This window comes from Myotis myotis, unplaced genomic scaffold, assembly GCF_014108235.1.
Source record: "Myotis myotis isolate mMyoMyo1 unplaced genomic scaffold, mMyoMyo1.p scaffold_m19_p_17, whole genome shotgun sequence".
Taxonomy (NCBI): Eukaryota; Metazoa; Chordata; class Mammalia; order Chiroptera; family Vespertilionidae; genus Myotis; species Myotis myotis.
This window is the reverse complement of record NW_023416321.1, coordinates 39276052-39300878: the sequence shown is the minus strand read 5'-3', so window position 1 is coordinate 39300878 and position 24827 is coordinate 39276052. Positions and strand designations below refer to the sequence as shown.

Sequence of the window (24827 nt, the reverse complement as noted above, 5' to 3'; positions counted from 1 at the left end):
GGTCCTCATCAAAGGTGTGGTGTGGAATGACATGAAGTTCTTCCACCTGGCAGCCCAGGATGGCGGAACGACCAGTGGAATGACTGGTCACTATGACATGACCACCAGGAGCTGTCCCCAGCCCACAGGTCCCAGGCCAGCCAAGACAGGCCAGCAGGGGCTCCCCTGATCATCCCGCCGGCCCCCTGACAGAGGGAGGTGACCAGCGGCAGCGGGGTGGGGCGGGGGGGGGGGGTAAGGGGAGCAGGGTGGGGAAAGAGAGGAGCGTGGGACCAGTGAGCTGGCAGAGCCAGCCCGGCCAAGGTGGGTACCAGCAGAGGCCCCTCAATCACCCTGCCGTTTACCCCACAGATTGGCCCTGATCACTGTTCAGGCCTAGGGACCCTACCCATGCATGAATTTTGTGCACCAGGCCTCTAGAATATACATAATTTTGCTAAGTCCAAAGAGCATTAAGAATCACCATAAAAAAACAAACAAAAAATTTTTTTAAAAATCACCATAGGAGAACCTATAGCATATGCCTCTCATTCTGAAGCTTGAACTGATCACATTTTGAATAACATTTGCTCAGCTGGGACACAGGGGAAAAAGCATGCTGTGTCAAAATATATCCCTAAGAGTTTAAGAGCATGAACCTGGCTCTTCAGACCAGCATGATTGAGTGGGAATGGAACACTGGAAATATTTGCTAGAATAGATAGCAAAGAGACACCTGGAATAAGTGAATTCCAAAACTGTATCAATGTCAATTCCATAAAGAAAATTAGCCTTTTTATGAATATTTTTTCCACTGACATAAACATCCTCACGCGATGTTAACTGTATTGTATATGAACAGCATGGCTAACAAACTCATGTGACATGATGAAATGTAGCAAAGTGCTATGATGGAGCCTAAAAAAAGAGAATGGACCATTTGTGTACTTTCTTCTGCTGTCATTTGTAAGTAAAATGATAACACTGGGGGTTGATGGGGGGGGGGGAAGCAAAATATCACTGTAGGTGTACATATAACCACATGAATATTTTTGTAGTTTTTAAAGTGTGAATATTATGGACTAAATGTAAAAGAATAAAATATATGTAGAATAAATTGTGATCACCTGTGTTACTACTAAATCTTAAAAAGCTGCCATTGCCTGTGTGTCTTTAAATAGAACATTAGGGTGACAGTTGGGAGACCGTTGAACTCCTGATTCCATCCCAGTTTTTCCTTCCCCAGAGCTACTTACTATCATCCACTTTGTGCTTAAGTAGGTTTCTATAATTTTACTTGAAAGTTGTGTACTCACACAATATCCTCAGGGTTGTTTTTGTATTTTTGAAATTTTATTTCATTAGCATCATTCAGAATGTATCCTGACACTTGCTATTTCACTCAAATCATACGCTTTTGAGATTCATCCCCATGGCTACACATACTCCATTCCATTACTTTTATCACTTTAATAGATACTTACTATGATTACTTTATTCTCCTGTTGAAGGACATTAAATTATCTCTAGTTTTCCACCATCATAAACAATGCTGAATGGACTTTCTGGTATCCTTCTTCATGGGCACATGAATGAAGCTTCTCTAGAGTATGCTGCTAAGAATGAGTTTCTAGCAGGAAGGCCATGCACACCTTAGGTTTCACTAGTGGGTGCAACTTCACTGGCTGGCTCAGCCGTCCCCCCTCCCAGCTGCTGTGGATGTTGGCTGCTCATGGCTCCTGAGGGCCCTTTCCCTGTCCAGAGGGGGTAGGTGCTCCCCCTCCACTGCCCTGGGATGTAGGCTCAGCCAGAGGCCAGTAATGACAGGCACTGGGTAGACAAGCCTGGCTCCTTACCTCCAATGGCACTCACTCAATGGGTACAATTTCTCTTCCAGATCCCCTCTCAGGACCAGGCTGAACGTAATGTGCTGAGTCCACATCTCTGCTCACCTCCCTCCATCTTCTTCTTCTGAGGTCACTCCTTCACTAAACTTTCTCCCAGTTCCCAGGAGTCACTGCTTCCAGGGAACCTGGCCCAAGATGACTAATATTGCCAAAGTCTCCCCAAAAGAGCTGCACCAATGTCCACAGTTGGGAGAGACTTGAAGGCTGAGAAAGAGAAAGCTGTTCCAAGAAATGAGGTGGGGGTGGGGGAGAAGGCAAACACTTTAAGATGAAAGAGGTTTGTGAATTCAACAAACTGATTGAAAGCCAGTGTAGCTGAAGTGCGGGGAGCAGAAGAAAGAGGACACTGGTTGAGGTTGGAGATGTATGTAGGAGCCAGACAAGTAGACTTCATAGGCTGGTTTCCATTTTTTTTTTCTAATTGTAATAGGAAGTTCTTTAATAGCTTTGAGCAAGAAATTGATAGGATTTGATTTAGACTAAGAAAGTTTGTCTGTGTGTAGAGAGAATGGTTTGGAAAAAGACAAGAGAAGCAGGGATTTGAGTATCCACACAGCAAGCAGAGTGGATCATAAAAATTATAGTGTTAGGACAGAAAGTAAGAAACACTATGGGATTTATAGCACAACACTATGTGTATATAAAACACACAAGCATACAAAGACATGAATTATTCAAGCGCACATACCTATTTTTAAGTGGCTGCCTTTGTGGAGGGAGAGGAAGGGAATGGAGATTAGCTGTAATAAAAGACAATAATATTAAGAGGATATCAGGCAAGGAATGGTGGTGATGAGGTGTCATGAATTGAGGCATATGATTAACTGAGCCCTGCACCAGGAAAACCAAAAACCAAAACAACAGCAAACACCCACTATTTTCCTTCTCCTTGTGGAGACCCATTTCTAGGATGAGGAACAGACCTAGGTTTCTGAGAGACCTTCCAAATAATCCAAACTAGGGATGGTGGAGACTTCCCTAGTGATTAATGCAGCATCTGAGTCAAGGAACCTGGAGGGAAGAGGAAGCAGAACCTCCCTGGAGCCTCATTAGTAAGGACACAGATGGAGCCCTGAGGCAGTCTCATGCCTGACCTGGTGGGGGCTCCTGATGCTCCCTCTCAGCCTGCTTCCTCCTTTCCCTGGGGGCTCTATGGAGCGGGTCTTGTGTCTGGGGTCCCATATAATCTGGGTTAAAATGTCTTGTTATTTCCCCTTTGCACAGTTTATGACCTAATCCCAGGAGATCTGAGGACCAAACTTCTAGGCACAGGTAGCTCTGTGCCTCGGTGCCCAGGGCAGGAGCAGACACCCATTAGGTATCAATAAACGCCTATGGTTCAAAAGTGATCGCTTGAATCCTTGGTTGGGGACAAGGACGTTGAGATAAAATGACTCCTTTTTACAACTGCAGAAGTATTTCTTTATGTATGCACAATAAAGTATTTTACTCAGTTGTCCATTGGTAGATGTTGGAGTAATTCCAAATTTTTATGATGACAATGTTGCCATAAATTTACTAGTACTCATATGTTTTATTTTTATCACTGTTGCTTGAATTCCTATAAAATAAGTTCAAAGAGTGGAATTGTCTCAAAAAGAATGAACATTTTAATTTTTATATATCCTCTAAATTACTTCTCTAAATTGACTGTGTAGCATACTTCCATGACTTTCAAGAAATATAAAATTAAATATACAATAAACTGGAAGAACAAATACAAGCAGTTTGGTATTTGCTTCAGTGACTAATCTTATCACAATGATTTCTCGCATAAAAGCAAAGAGTTTCTTGGTCTCATGTATCTGCAATAATTGTCTGTATCATTTATGATCCTTATCCTTGCATCTTGGAGAGATACCTTTCTCAATATTTGTGATTTAGCTCCAAAACATTCCTTTTGTTCTTTTCTTAAGGTATTGAATTAAATAAGAAAACTTGTTTATCTTCACCTTGATTTATCAGTAAGGAGAGCTGTGAAAATTAAACATGTTTCACGGATCAGATTGGCAGGGCTGCAAGTTGACTATGGAAGTTAATGCAGTAGATATCATAATAAAAAGTAAGATTGGCACATACAAAAAACCCAGCTGTGGGCCAACTTATTAATAAATATGACTACAAAAGCCTAAATAAAGCATTAGCATATCAACTTCATTCATTTATACTGGAACACAAGTGTGGTTTAATATTAGCAGAGCTATTAAACTTGATTTGCACTACCCTGATGTTCATTGCAGCATTATCTATATATATAAAGAACCAGGGTCCGTAACATCCAAAACAATCGACTGGACTACCGAACACCGGGAGTCAGTCCTGCAGCTGTGGGTGCCGCGACCCAGCATTGACTGCCAGGGGGCTGCGGATCAGGCCTGGAGAGAGGCCCAGAGAGAGAAGCAGGGTCTGATCCACAGCCCCTGTGGCAGTCAGTGCTGGGTCGGTGCTGCAGAAGTCAGTCCTGCAGTCAGTGCTGGCTCACCACGACCCAGCATTGACTGCCACCACTGCGAGCACAGTGATCCAGCACTGACTGCTGAGGGGTCTGTGGATCCTGTGGGATCGGGCCTAAACCGACAGTCGGACATCCCCCAAGGGGTTCCTGATTGCAGAGGGTGCAGGCTGGGCTGCGGAATGCCCCCACCCCCCATGCATGAATTTCATGCACCTGGCCACTAGTTTACAATAGCCAAGATACGGAAGTAACCTAAGTGTGCATCAACAGATGAATGAATAAAGATGATGTGGTGCATATGTACAATGGAATATTACTGGACCATAAAAAGAAGGAAATCTTACCATTTGCTACAACATGGGTGGATCTAGAAGGTATTATGCTAAGTGAACTAAGTCAGGCAGCGAGAGACAATTACCATAGAGTTTTATTTATATGTGGAATCAAAAAAACAAAACAAAACAAAAACAGACTCATAAAAAAAGAGAGAAAAGGGATGGTTACCAGAAGGGAGGGTGTGGGGGTGGGTGAAAAGGGGAAGGGAAATATAGTCAATAATATTGTGATAAGTTTGCATGGTGACAGATGGTTATAAGAATTAGTGGAGTGATCACATTGTAAGTATAAAATTGTCAAATCACTTATACACCTGAAATAATACAACGAATATAAGATTGTATACCAGCTATACTTAAATAAAAATAAATTTAAAAATGAAAAAAGAAATATCTCAGATGCTGTAGGTTTTTAGAAAATTAAACCTAGGAATGAATATTCTAAAATTTAAAAACATATCTTTATAAAAGTTAATAAAAAGTGCTAGGCACTGAAAAAACATCTGATCAAAAATGCAACTGCCGAAACTGATTATTAAAGTACTATTTTCAAATACAAACAGAAAGATAGTTGCTAAATGTCTTTCACTTAAAATCCTCTAAAAGTCCTCATGGCACTTGGAATAAATTTTACAGCCTGAACAGGACTCTGCAGGCGTGGGGACCCCGTTGGCCAGCACAACTTCCTGTCTCACACTCTCCTCTTTACTCCAGCCACCCTGGCCCGTATGTCATTCCTTCACCCCAGTGGGCTCTTTCCCACCTCAGGCCTTTGCACACACACCTCTCTGTCTGCAAGGCTCTTTGCTCAGGACTTCATAGGACTGACCTTTTTTCTCCTTTACATCTCACCCAAAAAAGACATCAAATTATGGAAAGTCTTATCTATATAAATCACGAATTAAATGGAGTCTATTTATATTCTCTCATTTTTTTATTTTAGAATTTTCATTCCACCTGCATTTGATTTCAAATGAAGAAAAGGCACAGTAAATTCTTTTCATCTTAAATACCTTTAAAATGTCTTTGGTAAGATCTGAAATATTGATCTAATGTAGTGATGGCGAACCTTTTGAGCTCGGCGTGTCAGCATTTTGAAAAACCCTAACTTAACTCTGGTGCCGTGTCACATGTAGAAATTTTTTGATATTTGCAACCATAGTAAAACAAAGACTTATATTTTTGATATTTACTTTATATATTTAAATGCCATTTAACAAAGAAAAATCAACAAAAAAAAAATGAGTTCGCATGTCACCTCTGACACGCGTGTCATAGGTTCGCCATCACTGATCTAAAGTTTTCCCCTCAATAATTGAGCAGCTGCCCCAGTGCTATTTGTTGCCAAAGGGCCCCCACAATAATCCCCTGACTCCCACGTGCGCTGCGCCCTGTTCCTGATGTTGCTGCCCAGCTCCCGTGACCTGCTCGCTCCAGCACCAGGACCGCACTATTTGACTGAGCAAGTCCCCTTCTTATATTCTTTTCAACCATTTCCATATTTGTTTGCATATTTATTTTTAGATAAAATTTAGAACAGTTTTTGTTTCCCAAAAATCCTGTTATGATTTTGACTTCAAATAAGTAAATTTTAGATTAATTCAGGAGAGTATGTGCCTTTGCAATATTTTATCTTTCTATCTAGAAATGAGTAAGTCCATGATTTATGATTAAATGGAGAAACAGAGCTATGGAAGGCCCTGGGCAATTCCTGTTAACATCTTACTGCTTTAGATTATTTTGTTGATGTTACACATGGTATTTCCACCTGATGATTGTTTACATACATATGTATTTATGATAGTAATTGGCCATATATATTGAGCGTCCACCACATGCCAAATCTTTGTGTTAAGAACTTTATTAATTTTATTCTTACGACTCGTTTGCACATGAAAAAAGCAAATCTTAAAGAGCTCAGCTAACTTGCCTGAGGTTTCAGTGCAACTGGCAGAGATCAGACATGAATCCCAGCATCTGACAGCACAATCTTAACCATTGCATTACATGGCCTGCTGGGAACACCATTGCTTTTGGGCCCATTCACTGTAAATGGCCACTTTTTAAAAATATTTTTGAAGTTGCTTTTTAGAATATATATATATTTCAGACAGGATGGGAGAGGAAGAGAGAGATAGAAACATCATTGATGAGAGAGAATCATTGATCAGCTGCCGCCTGCACGCCCCCTATGAAGGATTGAACCCACAACCTGGGCATGTGCCCTGACCAGGAATCTAACCTTGACTTCCTGTTTCATAGGTTGACACTCAAACACTGAGCCACGCTGGCCAGGCTGAAGTTGCTTTTTATTTCTAATGGCATTTCATTTCTTCACCTTAGGTTTCCCAGATAGGACAACTTTTCAGCAAATAATAATACTTTCCCTTCACTTTTCCAATATTTTCATCCTCCCCTTTGTCCAAATGACAATAGCCATTTGTTACAATACATACCCTGTTTAAATATCATTTTTAAATCCATTAAATATCATAATATAGCAATCTTTAAGCATCTCAGGAGTACTGTGAAATGTAGGGTTTGAAATAAGACAAGACATTATTCCTGCAATGTTGAGTATGTCAGATTAAAAGTAGTTGGAATGGCTAAGTTGCAAAAAGACTTTCCAAGTAATATGTCTGTGCCTGTTTTTATCTTCTTACTAATCTAAAAATATTATACAGTTTAGTGTAAGTTATATTAATGCTAAGACTCTACTTGACTTTGCTTCTATGAATGTCATTGTTCAATTGAGGACACTTAGGAAACAAACATTTGTTGGTGCCAATGTTGCAGACAGTTGGGGAAATGGATGGAGGCCAGCAAAGCAGAGTCTCCAATGTTCTTCTCCTGGGAACTCTGAGAGTCCTGCAGACCAGCAGGTCCTGTGTTGCATGTTCCTATGCATAAACCTGGTCACGGTGTGGGAAATGGGCTCATGATCCTGGTCAGAGGCACTGACTCCCGCCTGCACACTCCCATGTACTTCTTTCTGGCCAATCTCTCCTTCACTGACCTCTTCTTTGTCACTAACACAGTCCCCAAGATCCTGGTGAACCTTCAGTCCCTGAACAAAGCCATTTCCTACGTGGGATGTCTGACACAGCTCTACTTCCTGGTCTCCTTGGTGACCCTGACCAACCTCATCCTGGCCACAATGGCATATGACCGCTATTTGGCCATCTGAGGCCCTCTCCACTACACCATGGCCATGAGCCCTGGGCTCTGTGTGGTGCTCCTCACCTTCTGTTAGGCACTCTCTATCCTCTATGGCCTCATCCACACCCTCCTCATGCTCAAGGTGACTGCCTGTGGGTCCCAAAAGATCTAGTACATCTTCTGTGAGTTGTATGTCCTGCTGCGACTCACGTGTTCCAACACTCAGATGAATTACACGCTGCTGATGGCCACAGGCTGTTTTATTTTCTTCACCCCGTAAGGGCTCATGATCATGCCCTATTCCGGATTGTCCAAGCCATCCTCTGAATACCCTCAGCCACTGGGAAGTATAAAGCCTTCTCCACCTGTGCCCCACATTTGGATGTCACCTCCCTCTTCTATGCGACACTTGACATGGTATATCGGTAGCCTCTCCTCACCTATTCCATGAAGGACTCGGTGGCCGCAGTAGGCTGTGGCCATCCCCATGGTGAAGAACCCTTTCATCTATATCTGAGGAACAAGGACATGCATGGGGCCTTGGGACGACGCCTCCTAGGGAAAGCCTTCACAGAGACTGACGTGAGGGTAATTTGGGGCATTGAAGTGGAGACTGGGAACTTGCTCCATCATGTGAAGAGCATTACCCGCTGAGGATCACAGGAGTAAACAGGACAGAGCTCCTGCTCAGAAGGAGCTCACAGATCTGTGACGAAGAAAAGACATGGTAACCCAATATCCCCAACTCGCACCTGCCTTGGCAATAACTAAGGTCATGCAAACACTAATACTAGAAATTTGTAAGCTCAAATCCTTCCCTTACCTGACCATAGGGCCACAGTGCCCCCAACCCAGCCTTTCAAAACATAGCCGGTTATGATCTGGGAGGGGTCTTACGTTCTAGCACACACCCACTCATGCTGGTGAGCGCTGGCCCTCTCTAAGGAGCCCACTAAATGCAAGCCATTTGGAGGAGACACCTTGCACTACCCTCCCTGCAAGTGTTCTCTGTGAGGCTGCCCAGCTCCTGATGCTCTGCTGGGCACAGCTCCCACTGCTTCCGTCTGACCCAGAGTCTCTGGACAAAACCCGCTCCAATTCAGGCAACACTTGAAAAGTTCTCTCCTTTGCTCTGGGGTTTTTTTTTGTCTCTTGGGCCTTAACCAATAGTGACTGTGCCTTTCTCCTGCTTTCCTTTTCTCTGTGGGAAGACCCTACCCCTGGGCAGCCCATCATATCCTTTATGGCTGTGGCTCCTCACTCCACTGCCCTTGCAAGCACTCCATTCTTCACTCAAAACAAAACTCTCAAGCATATCAACACACATTCCTGAACAGGAGTGGTGGTAGAAGCAGCAGACAAGAAGGAGATAAAAGGGAGATCTAATCTCTACTTAGGTTCAACCTGCCCTGTACAACGCAATGGTTAGAAGAGGGATAGTAACTGATACGTCATTGGAAGGTGGCAGTTGGGAAGAGAGAACAATCCTTTACAGATGAGGCAGGGGAGCCAGCACGGACCTCGACTTGGAGACAGTTGAATTGATAAGTTTCACTTCATTCCATTGTTAATGACCAAATGCCTATAAGATGCCTCAAATTGGGCTCCAAACATGAATCAGGAGCTCACGATGGGCAGGGAAGAAGACAACTTTAATGCAATGCCTGAAGGGTTATGGTCGGGAAAAAAGAGTTGGGGGCACAAAGTAGGAAAGCCTAGCCTGCCTTGTTAGTGATGGAGGATTCAGGGAAGGCTTCCCTAAGGTGGTGACAGCTGAGCGATGATTAAGGAATGCTGATGAGTCAGCCAGGAAAAGTGGTCAGGGGGAACTAAGATCCCTCCCAGAGGGGCGGAGGCATGGAGTAGAGGGGATATTCCCATCGGCCTTGGACAGCTCTCCCCATCCCTAGGGTGTGTGTGGAAGTCATCTCACCATTCTAAGTGTCCTCTTCTCCCCTGTAAACTGAGAACAACAGCACTGCGTCACCCGGAGGGCAGCTGTGAGGATTAAATGAGATAATACGCAAGAGCAGAAGGCATGATCCATAGTCAGTGTAGTTGTTAGCAGAACAGCTGGACAAAAAGGTAGAGGGGATGGGAACACCCAAGGCAAGTAAAGACTGTCTCAGCTGAGTGTAACTGGTGACCAAGCCACAGCAAGCCCTGTGGCTGAGGAGGACATCGTGGGGGGACAGGCCACCAGTGCCTTGTTGAAGAGCTTGGAATATATTGTGTAGGCTAGGAGATACCATTGAATGTTTACTGTTTTTAACTTTTATTGTTTTTATTAAACCAACAATATGGATTACTGTAGAAATATTCAAGTAAAAATAAGCCAAAAACAATTAGCTGTATTTAAATTTTAAACTTTGATCTTAGCTAAATCAAATTAGTTTGAAACTTGCTTTTTTACAGAATAATATCTATGTTAGTAAATATCCGGCTATATTACAGCTTAATGCCGAGGCAGTAGTTCAATGTGCAGTTCAATAAATATATCAGAATTCATTTAATACGTGCTTCTCAGTATTCAATATAAAGTTGCTCCCAGTTTTCTCCCCGTTGCTTGCAACATCGTAGAAAATGTCTTAGTTTTGTTCACTTACATGATTGTTTCCTTCAGCGAAATTGGTGAAGTGGACTTGCTGGACCAAAAGTTTTTATTATTCAGAGCTTTGATACATTTTTCAAAAACAACTTCTACAAATATAGCCTTACACTTTCACCAGGAGAGAGACACAAGCTGTAGTTTTTGTTTTGTTTGGGTTTATTTGCCTGTTGAGGTTCAGAAAGGAGAGAAAGCTGCAGGAACTCTTAAGTGCAATAGACAAAAGCAAAAGTAACATTATTCATTTTTAGCAACATAGTGCTAGTTAACATTCTACTACAAATAGGGGTATTCTTTCTCTCTTTCAGATCATCAGGAAATTAGCTGCCTGGAAGTCAATTCAAGTTCCAAACGACACTCAGAAATGGGAGCAGCCCTTTGTGAGCTGGCTCCCAGCTATTTCTGTTGTTATTGATCCTCATTGGAGGATATTTTTCCCATTGATTTTTAGAGAGAATGAATGGGAAAGGGAGAGATAAAGAGAGAGAAACATTGAGACACATCAATTGATTGCCTCCCGCACATGCCCCAATGAGGGCCAGGGATCTAGCCTGCCTGCAGTCGAGGTACATGTCCTTGACTGGAATCAAACTTGAGACCCTTCAGTCCACTGGCTCCCAGCTATTGACAGGCTATCTGCTATGTCTCTTTCTCTCACTCTCCAGCTGCTCTAATTTAATTGAGAACATCCAGAATTTTTTTCTGGTCTAATATGAAGAATTTTATTAAACTAACCAAGTCACATGTCCACATACAGCCATCATCACTGTGGCCAGGCCAGTGAGATGTGCTGATACCTCCACTCTGGGTCCCTGAACCACACTCCCCGAACCACCTGGATGTGGAAACTGGCAGCTGTAAGAAAGGGGGAAATAGAAGTCATGTTCACCACAGACCATTGTCAAATAAAATATTGACTTCTGGTTTCCACTCTGACATATAAGAGCTTGGAAGTCCTTACTCTCATTCTTACAAGAAGAAAAAAGATGAACAATCCAAAAAAATAGGAACCCCTTTTAGATCCATCAGATCATTGAAGTTCCATGACTTTGAAATTAACCTTTGCTGCTGCAAACCACTGAGATTCAGGGTTTTGTTAGCACAGTACAACCTGGCCTATCTTCCTGATAAGATGGAAAACATCTTTTCCACTCAAAATGAGACATAAAATAAAAAAGCCATGAAAAGACAGATTTGACCACATAAAAATGTAACACATCTATTTAGCTAAACACGCATCCATCAAATTGAGACAAATGGCAAGCTAGAGAAACCATTTGCAAGTTGCATGTCAAAAAGCTGATATCCATTGTCAACTAACCTTTTTGGTCTTGGAGGAGAGGTAGAACATAGGAAACAATTTCCAAGGAAAGCACCCTTAAGAGTTTGAGATGAATGTTCAGGGGGAAGCATGCCAAGGCCTGGGACTAAGAGATTACCCTCTGGGGTAATAGACGAGTTGGGGGTGGGGGTGGAGGGGAATAGTACTAATTGCTCAGAGTCTAGTTGAAGTGATGAAAATGTGTACTGTAATGCCCTCAAAGTATTTTCTGGGTTCTGCCCTAAAAACAGTTCATCCAGAATAGTGTAACCAAAGGTAAAATGTGAAGAACCATGGAGAGATGATCCGGTCCGGGTCCTTATGGAAAAGGTAGAAACAAGCCCGCCCACAGAAAGGAAGTCTCTAAGGCAGCCGTGGGCAAACTACTGCCCGCGGGCCGGATCCGGCCCGTTTGAAAGGAATAAAACTATTGAAAAAAAAGACCGTACCCTTTTATGTAATGATGTTTACTTTGAATTTATATTAGTTCACACAAACACTACATCCATGCTTTTGTTCCGGCCCTCCGGTCCAGTTTAAGAACCCATTGTGGCCCTCGAGTCAAAAAGTTTGCCCACCCCTGCGAGTCTAAGGTCACAGGGTAGCGGTTACAGCCCACATGCCTAGTTTTCTTCCGCGAGAATTTTGCCCCGTGAGAGAAGCTCATTCTCTCCAACCCCACAGTGTCTGCAGAACCAAGAGTGTCAGGAAAGCGACACACTTCACCTCTGCTCATTAGACTGTACTGGCAGGCGCTGCCCGCAAAGGCAGGAGGCTGGTGACTTTGATGGCCGGGGCGGGGGGGGGGGGGGGAGGGCTGTGGAGGATAAACCTTCACCAAACACATCTTTCCTCCCTCTCCCCATCTGCCAGCCCCCCTCTGACCTAAGATTGTCAGCCAGCCAGAGGAAGCATCGGAGGAGTTCCCAGACAACTTTGCATCATTATTCGTTTGGCAAAATTTAAACATTTTTTTCCTTCTGCTGGGAAAGGTGGGGGCTAACATTAACATCAAATTTGCTGTTTATTACACGGCCACAGCTAAAGGGAAGTCATTCCACAGTATGAATTTTGTCCTTATCTCCAACCCCTGCTTATTCTGCTTTTTCTCTATATCCATCTTTGACCTCAACATTCCTTAGTCATCTTGCTTGATGCTCCTAATTCTCTCATCCTTTCTTATCTCCCATTTTCTCATGTCCTTTCCCTACTTTCTATCCTTCTTTCTGGGTTCAGCCCCAGGAAACAGTTCATCGCTTTTGCTCACCGTCCTTTTGTCCCATCCCTCCTTCTATCCTCACATCTCATCTTCATGCCCAATCCTGTCCCACTGCCCACTCTCATATCTTTTTCCCTATCCCATTTCAGCTCATCCTTCCAGTTCCTTGGCTCCAAGAAGAGATCACAGAGCAGATGAGCTCCAGGGGTAGCCATGGAGCAGTTTTAGGAGTGTTACAGCTGAGGGACATCACAGCACAACTGCCAGGACAGGGTAAGTAGCCTTCCGATGGAGGCTGGAGAAGAGACACAAATCAGGAATGAATGAGCTGAGGCTGGATGAACACCAAGAAGTGGAATTTCTCTGGGCTGGAGTAAATTCAGAAAGAAGCATCACGCCCAGGGACTACATCATGGATATTTTCTGATCTAGGAGGTTTGGGAGAGAAAAGTAAGACTTTGGAGGAGAAGGTTATGTTGGACATTCTACATTGAAAAGTCTCGGGATATGGGTGGAGCATAAGCGCTTACTCTTTTAAAGGCTTTGCCATATATGTGAGGAAGATGACTCAGTAAGAGAGAAAAATATGGCAGAGGATGGAGATGAAGCATACTTTTTTTGACCTGAAGATATGTCATTTATGCATTAATGTAGCTTTTATTTAATAGGCTATTTCCCTCTCTAGACTCTACCTGTCCCCTAGATATCGTATGGGTTTTATGTTATTAAAAAAAGGAACTGATTTTCTTGGAGGGGAAAGGCGAACAGAATAGAATCTTCCTTAGCACTGGTTTAAAACAGCTTTCTTCACTCTTTTCTAGAAGGAATCTCACATTTCCCACAAGAAGAAGACTTCACAGTGATATTATAGGTGGTTAAGGAGTGATTAAGCAAATAATCCTTCCTCGCTGCCCAGAACTACCTGGTTTCCATGGCTTCAACTCTCCCCGGAAAGTGAGCATAGCTAAATACAAGGAATAGCTTGCCAGGGACACTTGCTTTGCAGATCCTGACCACATGTCCCCTTATCTACTTGTTTTTCTCTATAGTATGTATCACTATGCGATCTATCATATATGATGCCTATTTATTTCATTTCTTTTTTTCTCCCTTCATTAGAATGTGAACTGCAAGACTTAAAACAAACAAACAAAAAAACAGAATAAAGAAAAGAATGTGAGTTGCATGAGTGTAAAAACTTTGTCTATTTTGTTCACCAGTGCCCTAGAAGAGTGTTTGGATCATAGAAGCAATTCAATAAATATTATTGTATGAATAAATTATGTAGGATTTCTTTGCAGGACAAACACACCACACAAAAACTTTTTCAACATGAGGATCTATAAATGAATGGTTCATAATCATTTCTCGAGTTACTGACTTTATGAGAAATTTTCCTGAACCCAAAAAAAGGCAGGAAAGAAGAGACCCCATCACCCCTCAGTTCAGTAACCGCCTACCGACAAGGACCCGCCACAGGGCACCCTTAACATCAGGGTTCCTGAGGCTGTAGATAAGTGGGTTCAGCATGGGGTTGATAACTGTGTTGAAAATCCCAACCCCTTTATCTTTGTCTGAAGCCTCCTCTGTACCCAGACGCATGTAGTTGAAGATACCAGTTCCATAGAAGAGGCAAACCACAGTGAGATGGGAGCCACATGTGAAGAAGGCTTTCTTCCTGCCCTCCACTGAGCGGATTCGTAGCACTGCAGCTGTCACGTGGATGTAGGAGGTGATGATGAGAACCACAGGTACACCTGCCATTACGAAACTCATAGCAAAGAGCAGCAGCTCATTGAGTTGGGTGCTGGAGCAAGAGAGCTGGAAGAGCTGTGGCAGGTCACAGTAGAAGTGATTGACCTCATTGGGACCACAGAAGTTGAGTGTAGTTAGGGCAATAGTGTGGATCAGTGCATTGGTGAGGGCACAGGCCCAGGACACAGCCACCAATATCCACTGGACTGAATGGCTCATGCGGGTGCTGTAGGTGAGGGGCCGGCAGATGGCCAGAAATCGGTCATAGGCCATGGCTGTCAACAGGAAGCAGTCCACACCAGCCAACTGATGGAAGAAGAAAAGCTGTGTGAGGCACGCTCCATAGGGAACTTCACGCTTGTGGGACAAGAGGCGACCCAACATTGAGGGAACAGTGACGGTGATGCACCCAATGTAGCACTGATAGGTTCCCCAGGAAGAAGTACATGGGGGTGTGGAGTTTGGGCTCCACCAAGATGGCAGCCAGGATGCTGAGGTTGCCCCCAACTGTGAGCAGGTAAGCAAAGAGGAAAAGTACAAAGACCAGAGACTGCAGCTTCTCTGTTTCAACTAGGCCCAGCAGAATGAACTCAGTAACAGCAGTCCCATTGGTGGCAGCTTCTGGATCCATGAGTCCCTGTAAGGGAATGTCCCAGGTGTGGAAGCATCAGTCTACCTAATGTATTTATTCAACACTAGAGACCGTTTCATGACATTCATGCACAGGTAGAGTCCCTAGGCCTGGCTGGCGATCAGGGCCGAATGGGGCCTTCCGGCTGCTGGCCAGGCCTTCCTTCATTCTGTGCCATCCCCTGGTAGTCAGCATATGTCATATTGAGCAGTCAAACTCCCAGTCTCCCGGTCGAGCTCCCGAGGGGACACTTTGCAAATTAGTCTTTTAAATATATAGATAAATAGGTGTTTAAACCACCTATGTTCACAACTCCCTGACAAGTTCCCAGTGCTCCAGCTGATGGTTTCCCACCCCCTACTACCTCACTCACGGACCTACCACCAGCTCAAAGCCTCTATCCTGCTCTCAGATGAGATGCCCTGAACCCCCATCACCTGTCCCTCCCATACTCTATTGAAAGGGCCAGAATACTTGGAAAAATACATTAAGAAAAAAGCAGGCTATCTCTCGAATGTACTAAGATTAAGATGGAATTTCCCCATTTTACTCTGGGGGATTAGCCCAAACCAATAAGCATATTTCAAAATAAAAACTTAATGATATTTCCAGTAAAACTAGATGGACTTTTAAAGCATAGCCTAATCTCAAGGCTTTTATAAATAGTGAAGATGAAGCAAAGATATGGCAAGAATCAAGGAGATGAACCACATGATTGTGGACATCAGACACTGTAGCCAAGTACATTTCCCCAAGGTGAGGGACATACTCTGAAATATAAATTCAAAATCCCTCAGTCAATAAATTGCCGGTATTTTTGTTGTTAATTAAGACCATACTCTAGACTTTGAATAACAGCTTAATTTATGATTTGTTCTCTTTATGGTATCTGCCACCTGCCTCTGAAATAAAAATTGCAACATGACCTACCTGGTGGTTGCTGCTAGTGGAGGCCACCAGCCTCCACTTGTCCTTCCCTCGGGCATGGTCCATTGACCTATAGCTCTAAGGAGAGGTCCCCACATGAAGCAAGCAGCAAGCACAGACGTCGAGCCAGATGGAGCTAAGTTCTTCAGCTCTTATAATAAACTCCTGGTCAAATATATATTTATGTGCCTTTACTGCCCATGGCATAAGCAGAGCTAGAGCTTCACAGAGAATGATGTTATTCCCTTGCAGAGAACACACTGGCATCAGAGGATGGAGTCTGGTGACTCTAACAAAAGGGAAAGGGTGATGAGGGCCTGAGCTCACATGGATAAAAAGTTGGATGCGGGGAACTCTAACATAGTCTTAAAATTCTAAGCGCACATACTTGGTGAGATGGGGACGGGGGTCATTCTCAGGGGTAATCATCCTTTATAAAACTGATAATTGATAAATGCTTTGCAAGTTGACAAGTCAATAGATGAATAACAGCTCTTTCCATATATTAAAGAGTAATTAACTACTTTTCACTTTCCCTTTTGTGTCCATTTCACCATACGCATTCGATTACGACCCTCTGATTTTTTTTTTACTCATGCTCTTTTCTCTACCTGCAATGGCTTCCCTCCAACTCTACATGGCCAAGTTTATGAAGACTTGACTCAAATACTGGCTATGAATGAATTCTTTGTAAAAAAAAAAAAAAAAAAAAAAAAAAAAGTCATCTCAAAAGGGTCTCTCTCTCCCTATCTCACTCTCTCCTTTGTCTCCCCCCCTCTCTCTTTCTCTATCTATCTCTCTGGATAGATAGATAGATATAGAGATATATAGATGATAGATAGATAGATAGATAGATAGATAGATAGATAGATAGATAGATCGATACTACCACTATACATTATTACTGTTTGCCTTCTAGCTAAGTCACTTCTCTAAAAAGCATATCTCCCCTACTTCTCTGTAGACTGATTCAGTTTTCCAATAGCAGTACTTACCACAATATTTCACACATAGTAGGTACTCAATATTTCTTAGATAAATAAATGATGGTTCCAGTGTTTATAGGACTTCAGAGAAAGAGGCTCTAGAATGAGCTGGAATTGTTATGGAAGACATTGTGGAAATATTGAATTTGCACTAGACATTTTAATGCATTAGTCTGATGTAGAGGAGGGGAAGGGCCCAGTGCAGGGTACGAGGTTGCTGCAGGGACTACTGCTTTCCTTGGTTTTGATGGAACAGGCAGCAAATGTAGCAATCCACACACTGATAAGTTTCTTTTCATGTAAATCACTGAAAAGAATAAGGCCCCTTAGGTGGGTGAAACCTTCCAGATAAGTAAGTTATAGTCAGGAATAGAAGAACAACAGAACAGCTGCTGCCAACTCTCAGGTGGCCAGAGGTACAATTTACCTGAAATCAGTGGGATTCTGAGATGACCTGCAATCATGCAGTCATATCTAGAGGATCTGACAGGGTCACCATGATGCCCAACATGAGGAGCCCTCCTGTATGACCACTCTTGCAGCCTTGTAATGAGCCCCAGGTTCTCCTCACTGAGCTAAGACAGCTCTCTACTCTGGAACTTCACCAGTTCCTCCCAGTGATGAGAAGGCTCAACAACGCCTGCGACTGGAGTGAAGGCTCCAGGCTGCCTGATGAAGTCGTCCTGGGCAGTGAACTAGACTCAGGGAGTCCCTTCACACTGTCCCCTAAGAGTAACAGGGAGCAGGTGGCTTCATCCAGGAAAGGGGGGCATGGGCAAAGGGGCCAGAGAGGAACCAGGACCTCCGTGCTATCTTCCCAGATCTTTCCCTGAAAAGGCTTCCCATCAGTTGCACTATGTAGAGTTGGGTTTGAGCTGATGGCAACAGAGGAGCAAAGGAAGGATCCCTGAGAACACTCACCCTGACATGAGCATAGAAGCCAGTGGGTTTCCTTCAGGGAAGAAGCTATGAGCTGTGCAGACTCAGTTGTCTACTCAGAAAATGAGGAGCTACCAGTATATAAAAGAAAATGAGGAAAAGCAAGCTGACAGCTTCTCTATCCAAGGTCTATTTTCACTGGGTGTTATCCTCTGGGGAGACCTCAGAAATGAGCCCTCCCAGGAAAGAGGGGACAGCTGGGGAGAGATACAAGTTGTTTTGTAAACAACTCAAGCCCTTCATAACTATAGCAACAAGTCTTACTCCTTCTGGTAGTTAGATTTGCTTTCAAAAGGCCTTATCTCTGCCCTGGCCTATGGCAGGGAGTTGGGGCAGGTGATATAAATTCCACTTAATGGTGGGTTGCTGAGGCCTGCAGGACTTGTCCATATCCTTAAAGTCACACAGCAAACTAGAGGTGTAATTAAGACTAGATACAGGTTTCCTAGGGATGGGCTTTCTTTCCCAGAGGCCAGCCCCAAGCAGGGCCTTTGAACAGAAACAAGCTCATTCCGAGACTTGCATCAGCCCTGGGTTGAGGAGGAGGCCCCAGAAGAGAGGCAAGAGGGAGAAGCTTTCTCCAAACCCACTTTTCTAATGGGTTTTCAGGAGTGTGGTCCTTTCCCCCTCGGGGCCTTGTTAGTGGGGGCTACTGGGACTGTGCCTTGGGGCGCCTGTAATGGTTCTGGAACTGATGGTAAAGAGCTATACCTACTAGAAGGACCCCAGGGAGGCTGCCTACCAATATGATGATCTCGGCCAGGCCCCTGAAAATGGAAAGCCCTGGTGAAGGTCATAGATTAACAAACAGAAGATGTGTGAGGTGGAGAGATGTGTTCCCCCCACCCCTATACCCACCAGTAACTACTCACCCAACTCCCCATCCCCCAAGAGAGAGTGCTCTCTCTTCTCCCAGCAGAGAAGCCTGGCGCAGGAAGAAAAGCACTGTAGACAGACCTGCTCCTCTGGTTACTAGTTGTTTGACTGTGTGCAAGCTGTTGCACCCTTCTGGGACTCAGTCTCCTCATCTGTGAAATGAGCATATCTTCTATCACAGGTTATTAGTGAAGATTATTAATGAACTAAGACTCATTAAGCTGCTAGTAGAGGATCAACAGTACATGAACATACCAATTGACAGCATTTATGAGTGCTTGTTACAGACACGGGGATGTAGTCAGAATCTTACAAGCCTGGAGTCCCTATCTGTCCTCACAACAATTCTATGAAGTAGATTAGAGCAGCGGTTCTCAACCTGTGGGTTGCGACCCCTTTGGGGGTCGAACGACCCTTTCACACGGGTTGCCTAAGACCATCGGAAAACACATATATAATTACATATTGTTTTTGTGATTAATCACTATGCTTTCATTATGTTCAATTTGTAACAATGAAATTGGGGGTCACCACAGCATGAGGAACTGTATTAAAGGGTCGCGGCATTAGGAAGGTTGAGAACCACTGGATTAGAGCATTCAGAGCTGATGTTCTGACTCATGTCTTGCTTGGCCCTTCTTCTGATTTCAGTCCTGGCTGGTTGGAGAGTTCCCTGCAGGTTTCTGCTCACTGTGAGCTGACAGACTGTAACCACTTCCTTGGAATCTTCTAACGCCCTGAACAATAGAGGGCAGGGGTGAGGGTGAGGGTGGGGGGAGGGGAGGCGGTTAGGAGAAGCTCACTAGACCTGAGCACATGTGGAGCTCAGAGACTAAAGGACAACTTGAAAGTAGGAGACAAGAACCAGTGGATAAACACCCCACTGCCTCTTCACCAGACAATTCCGAGAGGCATTCTATATGCTCTCGCACAATCCAGACTCTGCTGTCCACAGCAGGGACCTTGGAAATGACCCTCAGTCAGGCACAGTTCTTCCTTCTGTGTCTCACTCTCTTCATCGCCTCAGTCTTGCTCCCTGGGACCACCGCCAGATAAATAAACTTGCTCTTGCTTCTGAGATGACTTCCCGTTTAAATTGCACATGCATCTTGTCTTGGGCTTTGCTTTGGTGGGAGCCCAAGTCTGACAGTTGGCCATAGGATAGCCCTAGGAAGCACATTCTCCAGCTGAAATTCTGGAATTGGACCATTCATGACTGCTTGGGGTAAGTGGGGCTGGTGATAACCCCTAGCATAATTACTCGCATATGATAGGTTGGGATGAGGTGCGTGTGGAAGGTGAAACACTGGGTTGTGTATCAGTACTAGCACACTAATATTATGAGAAGCATGGTAATTATAAGAATAGGGGAGTTTTAAGAATAAAGGGTGGTCTTTGTTAACTTTCTTGGAAGTCTTCACGAAACAGAATGGTGGGCCCAGGTCAGCCAGCCAACAATTCGAGGTATGTTGTAAAAGCCAGAATACTTCCATAGCAACACTTAATGAGACATTAATCTTCAGCAGCCACAAGGCAGACAGTGCAGAAAATCCAAACTTGGACCTAAATGTAAGTGTGGTAGAGCTATAAGGGATGATGAATGTGTAGCTTAGTTGCATCTCCTATGCTAAGTCCAGAGCCCTGATAGGGAAAGAGTGCAACCTGGGTCCTGAATGGAGATGTTTGAGAAGTTGAGCATGAGAATTTGGAACCCCCCAATGCTTCTTAACTTGACTAGTAAAAATATCTCTGCTCCCTTGCTAGAGGAAGTTAACCTCCTTTTGCCTGAAGACCATGCAAAGGAGGTGATATTTGTCCTCCTCAAGAACTTCTTCCATTTCTCCACAGTGCCTCCAGAAAAAATAGGGTTAGTTCTAACCATATTCTGAGGGGGAAATCCCACCTATAATCCAAGAGGAAATAATTTTCTCATTGAAAAGAATTCCCATGCCTGGCTGTGGCATGCTGAATAATGGCCCCCAGATATATATATATATATATATATATATATATATATATATATATATATATATATATATATATATATATATATATATATATAGGCCCAAATTCCTGAAATCATCTTTTTATATGGTAAAAAGACTTTGTAGATTGTTAGGAGTCTTCAGCTGGGGAGCTTATCCTAGATTATCCAAGAGAGCCCTAAAAGTAATTGCAAGAGTCCTCATAAGAGAGAAGTAGAGAGATATTTTATTACAGAAGAGAAAAATGCAATATGATGATGGAAACAGAGATTGGAGTGATGTGGCCACAAGACAAAGGATGGATTCTCCCCTGGAGCCTCCAGGAAGAACTTTCCCTGCTGACACCTTGAAGTTGGCCCTGTAGGTCTCATTTTGGATTGGCCTCCAGACCATAAGTGAATAAATTCCTATTGGATTAAGTCACCAACTTTATGGTAATTTGGTAAAGGAGTAATAAGAAACTAATACACTGGCTACTATATCATGGCATAAACTGGAAGTTCCTACAGTTTATACAGGAGCAACATGGGAATGGATCATGAGGAATGAAGGAGTAGGTAGAATGTAAGGCTGAATAGGAACAGTTCATTGACATGGGGGCACTTTTCAGGATTCAGGATTTAACATTCTGGCAGGGATGCCTGGAGCTGGTCCCAATAAACTGCTGAGATGTCTCTTTGAAATTCAATATTGGTTATAGGGCTTCTGCAAGAACCACAGTCAGACCAAGTTTGGCAGAACTACCTGTGGGACCATGTCTTCCTCCAAGTCCCTGTGTGGGCAAAAGTGTTCCTAGCCTATGCTTCAAAGGGTAAGAGCTGGATTATGGGGTCACTTCAAGGTCTGCAGTTGGACTGAGGTCAGTGGGCCTACCTCTGAGGACACAGAAGAAGAATGTGTCTTCTGACATTCTTCAGGATTGTGTGTTCAATTCCCAATAGGGGAACATATCTAGGCTGCGACTTTGATCCCCAGTGGGGGCATCTGTGGGAGGCAAACGATCAATGTTTCTCTCTCACATCAATATTCCTCTCTCTATTTCCCTCTCTCTAAAATCATTAAACATATCCTAGGATGAGGATTTTTTTAAAATTTACACACAGGAATCATGTTCTCCAGAGTTACTAGAGAACACATGACCATTCTGCTCCCATTTGTCCCCTCTATATTCCAGGGCATCTTTGTGTGATAGAAAGACATGAGCTTCATTTTTAGACTTGTAGAAGCCTGATGAGATAAGTAAAATAATCCTGATCTCTAGCCATGTGTTTTATTACCAGACCAACTATACCTGAACTCCAGGGAATCAGATGACCCTCTGGTGGGAGAATTTGCAGGAATATTTGGGAAACCCAGGCTATAACCATAACCAGAGTCATTTCCTCTGGGACTTGAACCTGTAGGCATTCAGGGCTTCCAAGGTTTCACTTCTACCCAGAAAAGGGAGCACACAGTGACTGGAGTTGTAATTCGTTGAGGGAACTGACACATTAGTTTGCATATCCATTGCCTATAACTGGGCAGGGGTTCTTTGGGAAGCAATAACTATTACCCCTACCAAAAAAGAAAAAAATCCTTATGCTCAGAGAGATAGAAGCAGTTCTGAATCGTTTGTCCTAGTTACTGGCCCTCAGAGGATTTCTCCTTTAGTCCAAAAAGAGAATAGAAAGTAGTGACACTGGAGACCTTATCATGTCAGTGCCCGCTTCCCTGTGATCACCCGCCAGAGGGCACCCTGCACATCGGGGTTCCGGAGGCTGTAAATGACTGGGTTCAGCATGGGGTTGATGACAGTGTTAAAAATTCCAACAGCTTTATCTTTATCTGAAAGCTTGGTTGAGCCTAGTCGCATGTAATTAAAGACACCAGAACCATAGAATATGGCAACCACAGTGAGATGGGAGCTACATGTGAAGAAGGCTTTCTTCCTGCCCTCCACTGAGCGGATTCGTAGGATTGCAGCTGCTATGTGGACATAGGACGTGACAATAAGAGCCAAGGGTATACCTGCCATTATGACACCAGCAGCAAAGAGCAGCAGCTCATTGAGTTGGGTGCTGGAGCAAGAGAGTGGGAAGAGCTGTGGCAGGTCACAGTAGAAGTGATTGACCTCATTGGGACCACAGAAGTTGAGTGTGGATATGGCCACAGTGTGGGTCAGTGCATTGGTGAAGGCACAAGCCCAGGACACAGCCACCAGGATCTTCTGGACCATCTGGCTCATGCGGGTGCTGTAGGTGAGGGGCCGGCAGATGGCCAGGAACCGGTCATAGGCCATGGCTGTCAACAGGAAGCAGTCCACACCAGCCAACTGATGGAAGAAGAAAAGCTGTGTGAGGCAGGCTCCATAGGGAACTTCACGCTTGTGGGACAAGAGGCGACCCAACGTTGAGGGAACAGTGACAGTGATGCACCCAATGTCTAGCAAGGATAGGTTCCCCAGGAAGAAGTACATGGGGGTGTGGAGTTTGGGCTCCACCAAGATGGCAGCCAGGATGCTGAGGTTGCCCCCAACTGTGACCAGGTAGGCAAACAGGAAGAACACAAAGATAAGAGGCCACAGCTCTGGTGTCTCCACCAAGCCCAATAGAAGGAACTCAGTAATAGTTGTTCCATTGGCCCCAGATTTTGGCTGCATTAGTTCCTGCAAGGAAACATCCAAGGAGATAAAGAATCATTCTTCTCGATATATTTATTCAAAAAGAAGAAAAGAGACTCCTTTCTATGTGTTGAGCCCTCTATTTAGTCCCGCCTCTCCAAGGAATGACTTTCTTATTCCCAAGGACACACCACAACTATTAACTCTCTCAACATTCACCTCAATAGCTTTCTTCATTCTGAGGTACATGGACAGGTGACATCATCATTCTGGACTTCTCTCCTTGTATTAGCTGAAAGAATCTATTAGTAGAGATTATGAAGGGCAAGACCCTTGGGAAAAATAAATAAGTAGAACGTGTATTTGATTTAAACATAGCAGAGTAAATCTGGAATTTTCTCTTCTGAAATCTCTTCTCAATACAGACAAAACAAGAATACAAATTAGATTCTATCTTCAATGAAACTAGTAAATATCCAAAACTCTTAATGCACAAACTAGATCAGAGGACTTCAAGAATAGTGGAGGTTAAATAGGAAAGTGGAAGAAAGAGAAAAATCCATGACCACAGTAAAATCTAGACAAGTACAATTCTCCATAGAAAAAGGGCACTCACTAGGGAATAAAACCAAAAGCCCTTCTTTGCAATAATGGGAGTAGGGTGCATAGTATGGCATCATTACCTCTGTGATCCTGAGTTGGATTCAAGAAGCAAGGGAGAGCTAAATGACAAATCTCACAGTCAAGCTGTATTTGCAGGCTGAAGACAAAACATAAACCTGGGGTGAGAGATAAAGAAAACAGATAGGTCCCATGTCTGTTACCTATCTACATTGATTACAGACAGGGAAATGCTAAAGTAACTCACCCCTATTATGTGCCAGAAGACATAATAGTTATGCAAATGAATGCTCCCAATATCTGGTATTGATATATATACAGCCAAAAGTGCAGGATTTCAAGAAGAAATAGAATAATAACTAGTGAATTTTAGTGACTTTTATAATAGAGTTAATTTGACAGAAAAGTAAGGCTATAAAAGACATCAATTAATTATTCAAGAGGTTAAACTGATATGCTCACCTTTTTCTTTTTTTCTCTTATACTCACTAAGTGCCCATAAAACATTCACCCTCCCCAAAGAGC

At 43.6% G+C, this 24827-nt stretch overlaps 2 protein-coding genes and 1 pseudogene across 2 annotated transcripts; 1 reads left to right on the top strand and 2 right to left on the bottom strand.

The window, feature by feature from the left end:
• Positions 1–7484: 7484 nt before the first annotated feature.
• On the top strand, positions 7485–8489 carry LOC118671543 (annotated as a pseudogene).
• Positions 8490–14423: 5934 nt separating this feature from the next.
• Positions 14424–15381, bottom strand: LOC118671542 (olfactory receptor 3A2-like). Its single transcript, XM_036339823.1, is given in 2 exon segments — positions 14424–15153; positions 15155–15381. Coding segments are annotated over 2 exon segments (945 nt in total). The 5' UTR covers positions 15370–15381.
• Positions 15382–22772: 7391 nt separating this feature from the next.
• LOC118672338 (olfactory receptor 3A1) lies at positions 22773–23732 on the bottom strand. The gene has a single exon (XM_036341965.1). It carries the CDS (start codon positions 23718–23720, stop codon positions 22773–22775), a length of 948 nt encoding a protein of 315 aa, XP_036197858.1. The 5' UTR covers positions 23721–23732.
• Positions 23733–24827: the final 1095 nt, after the last annotated feature.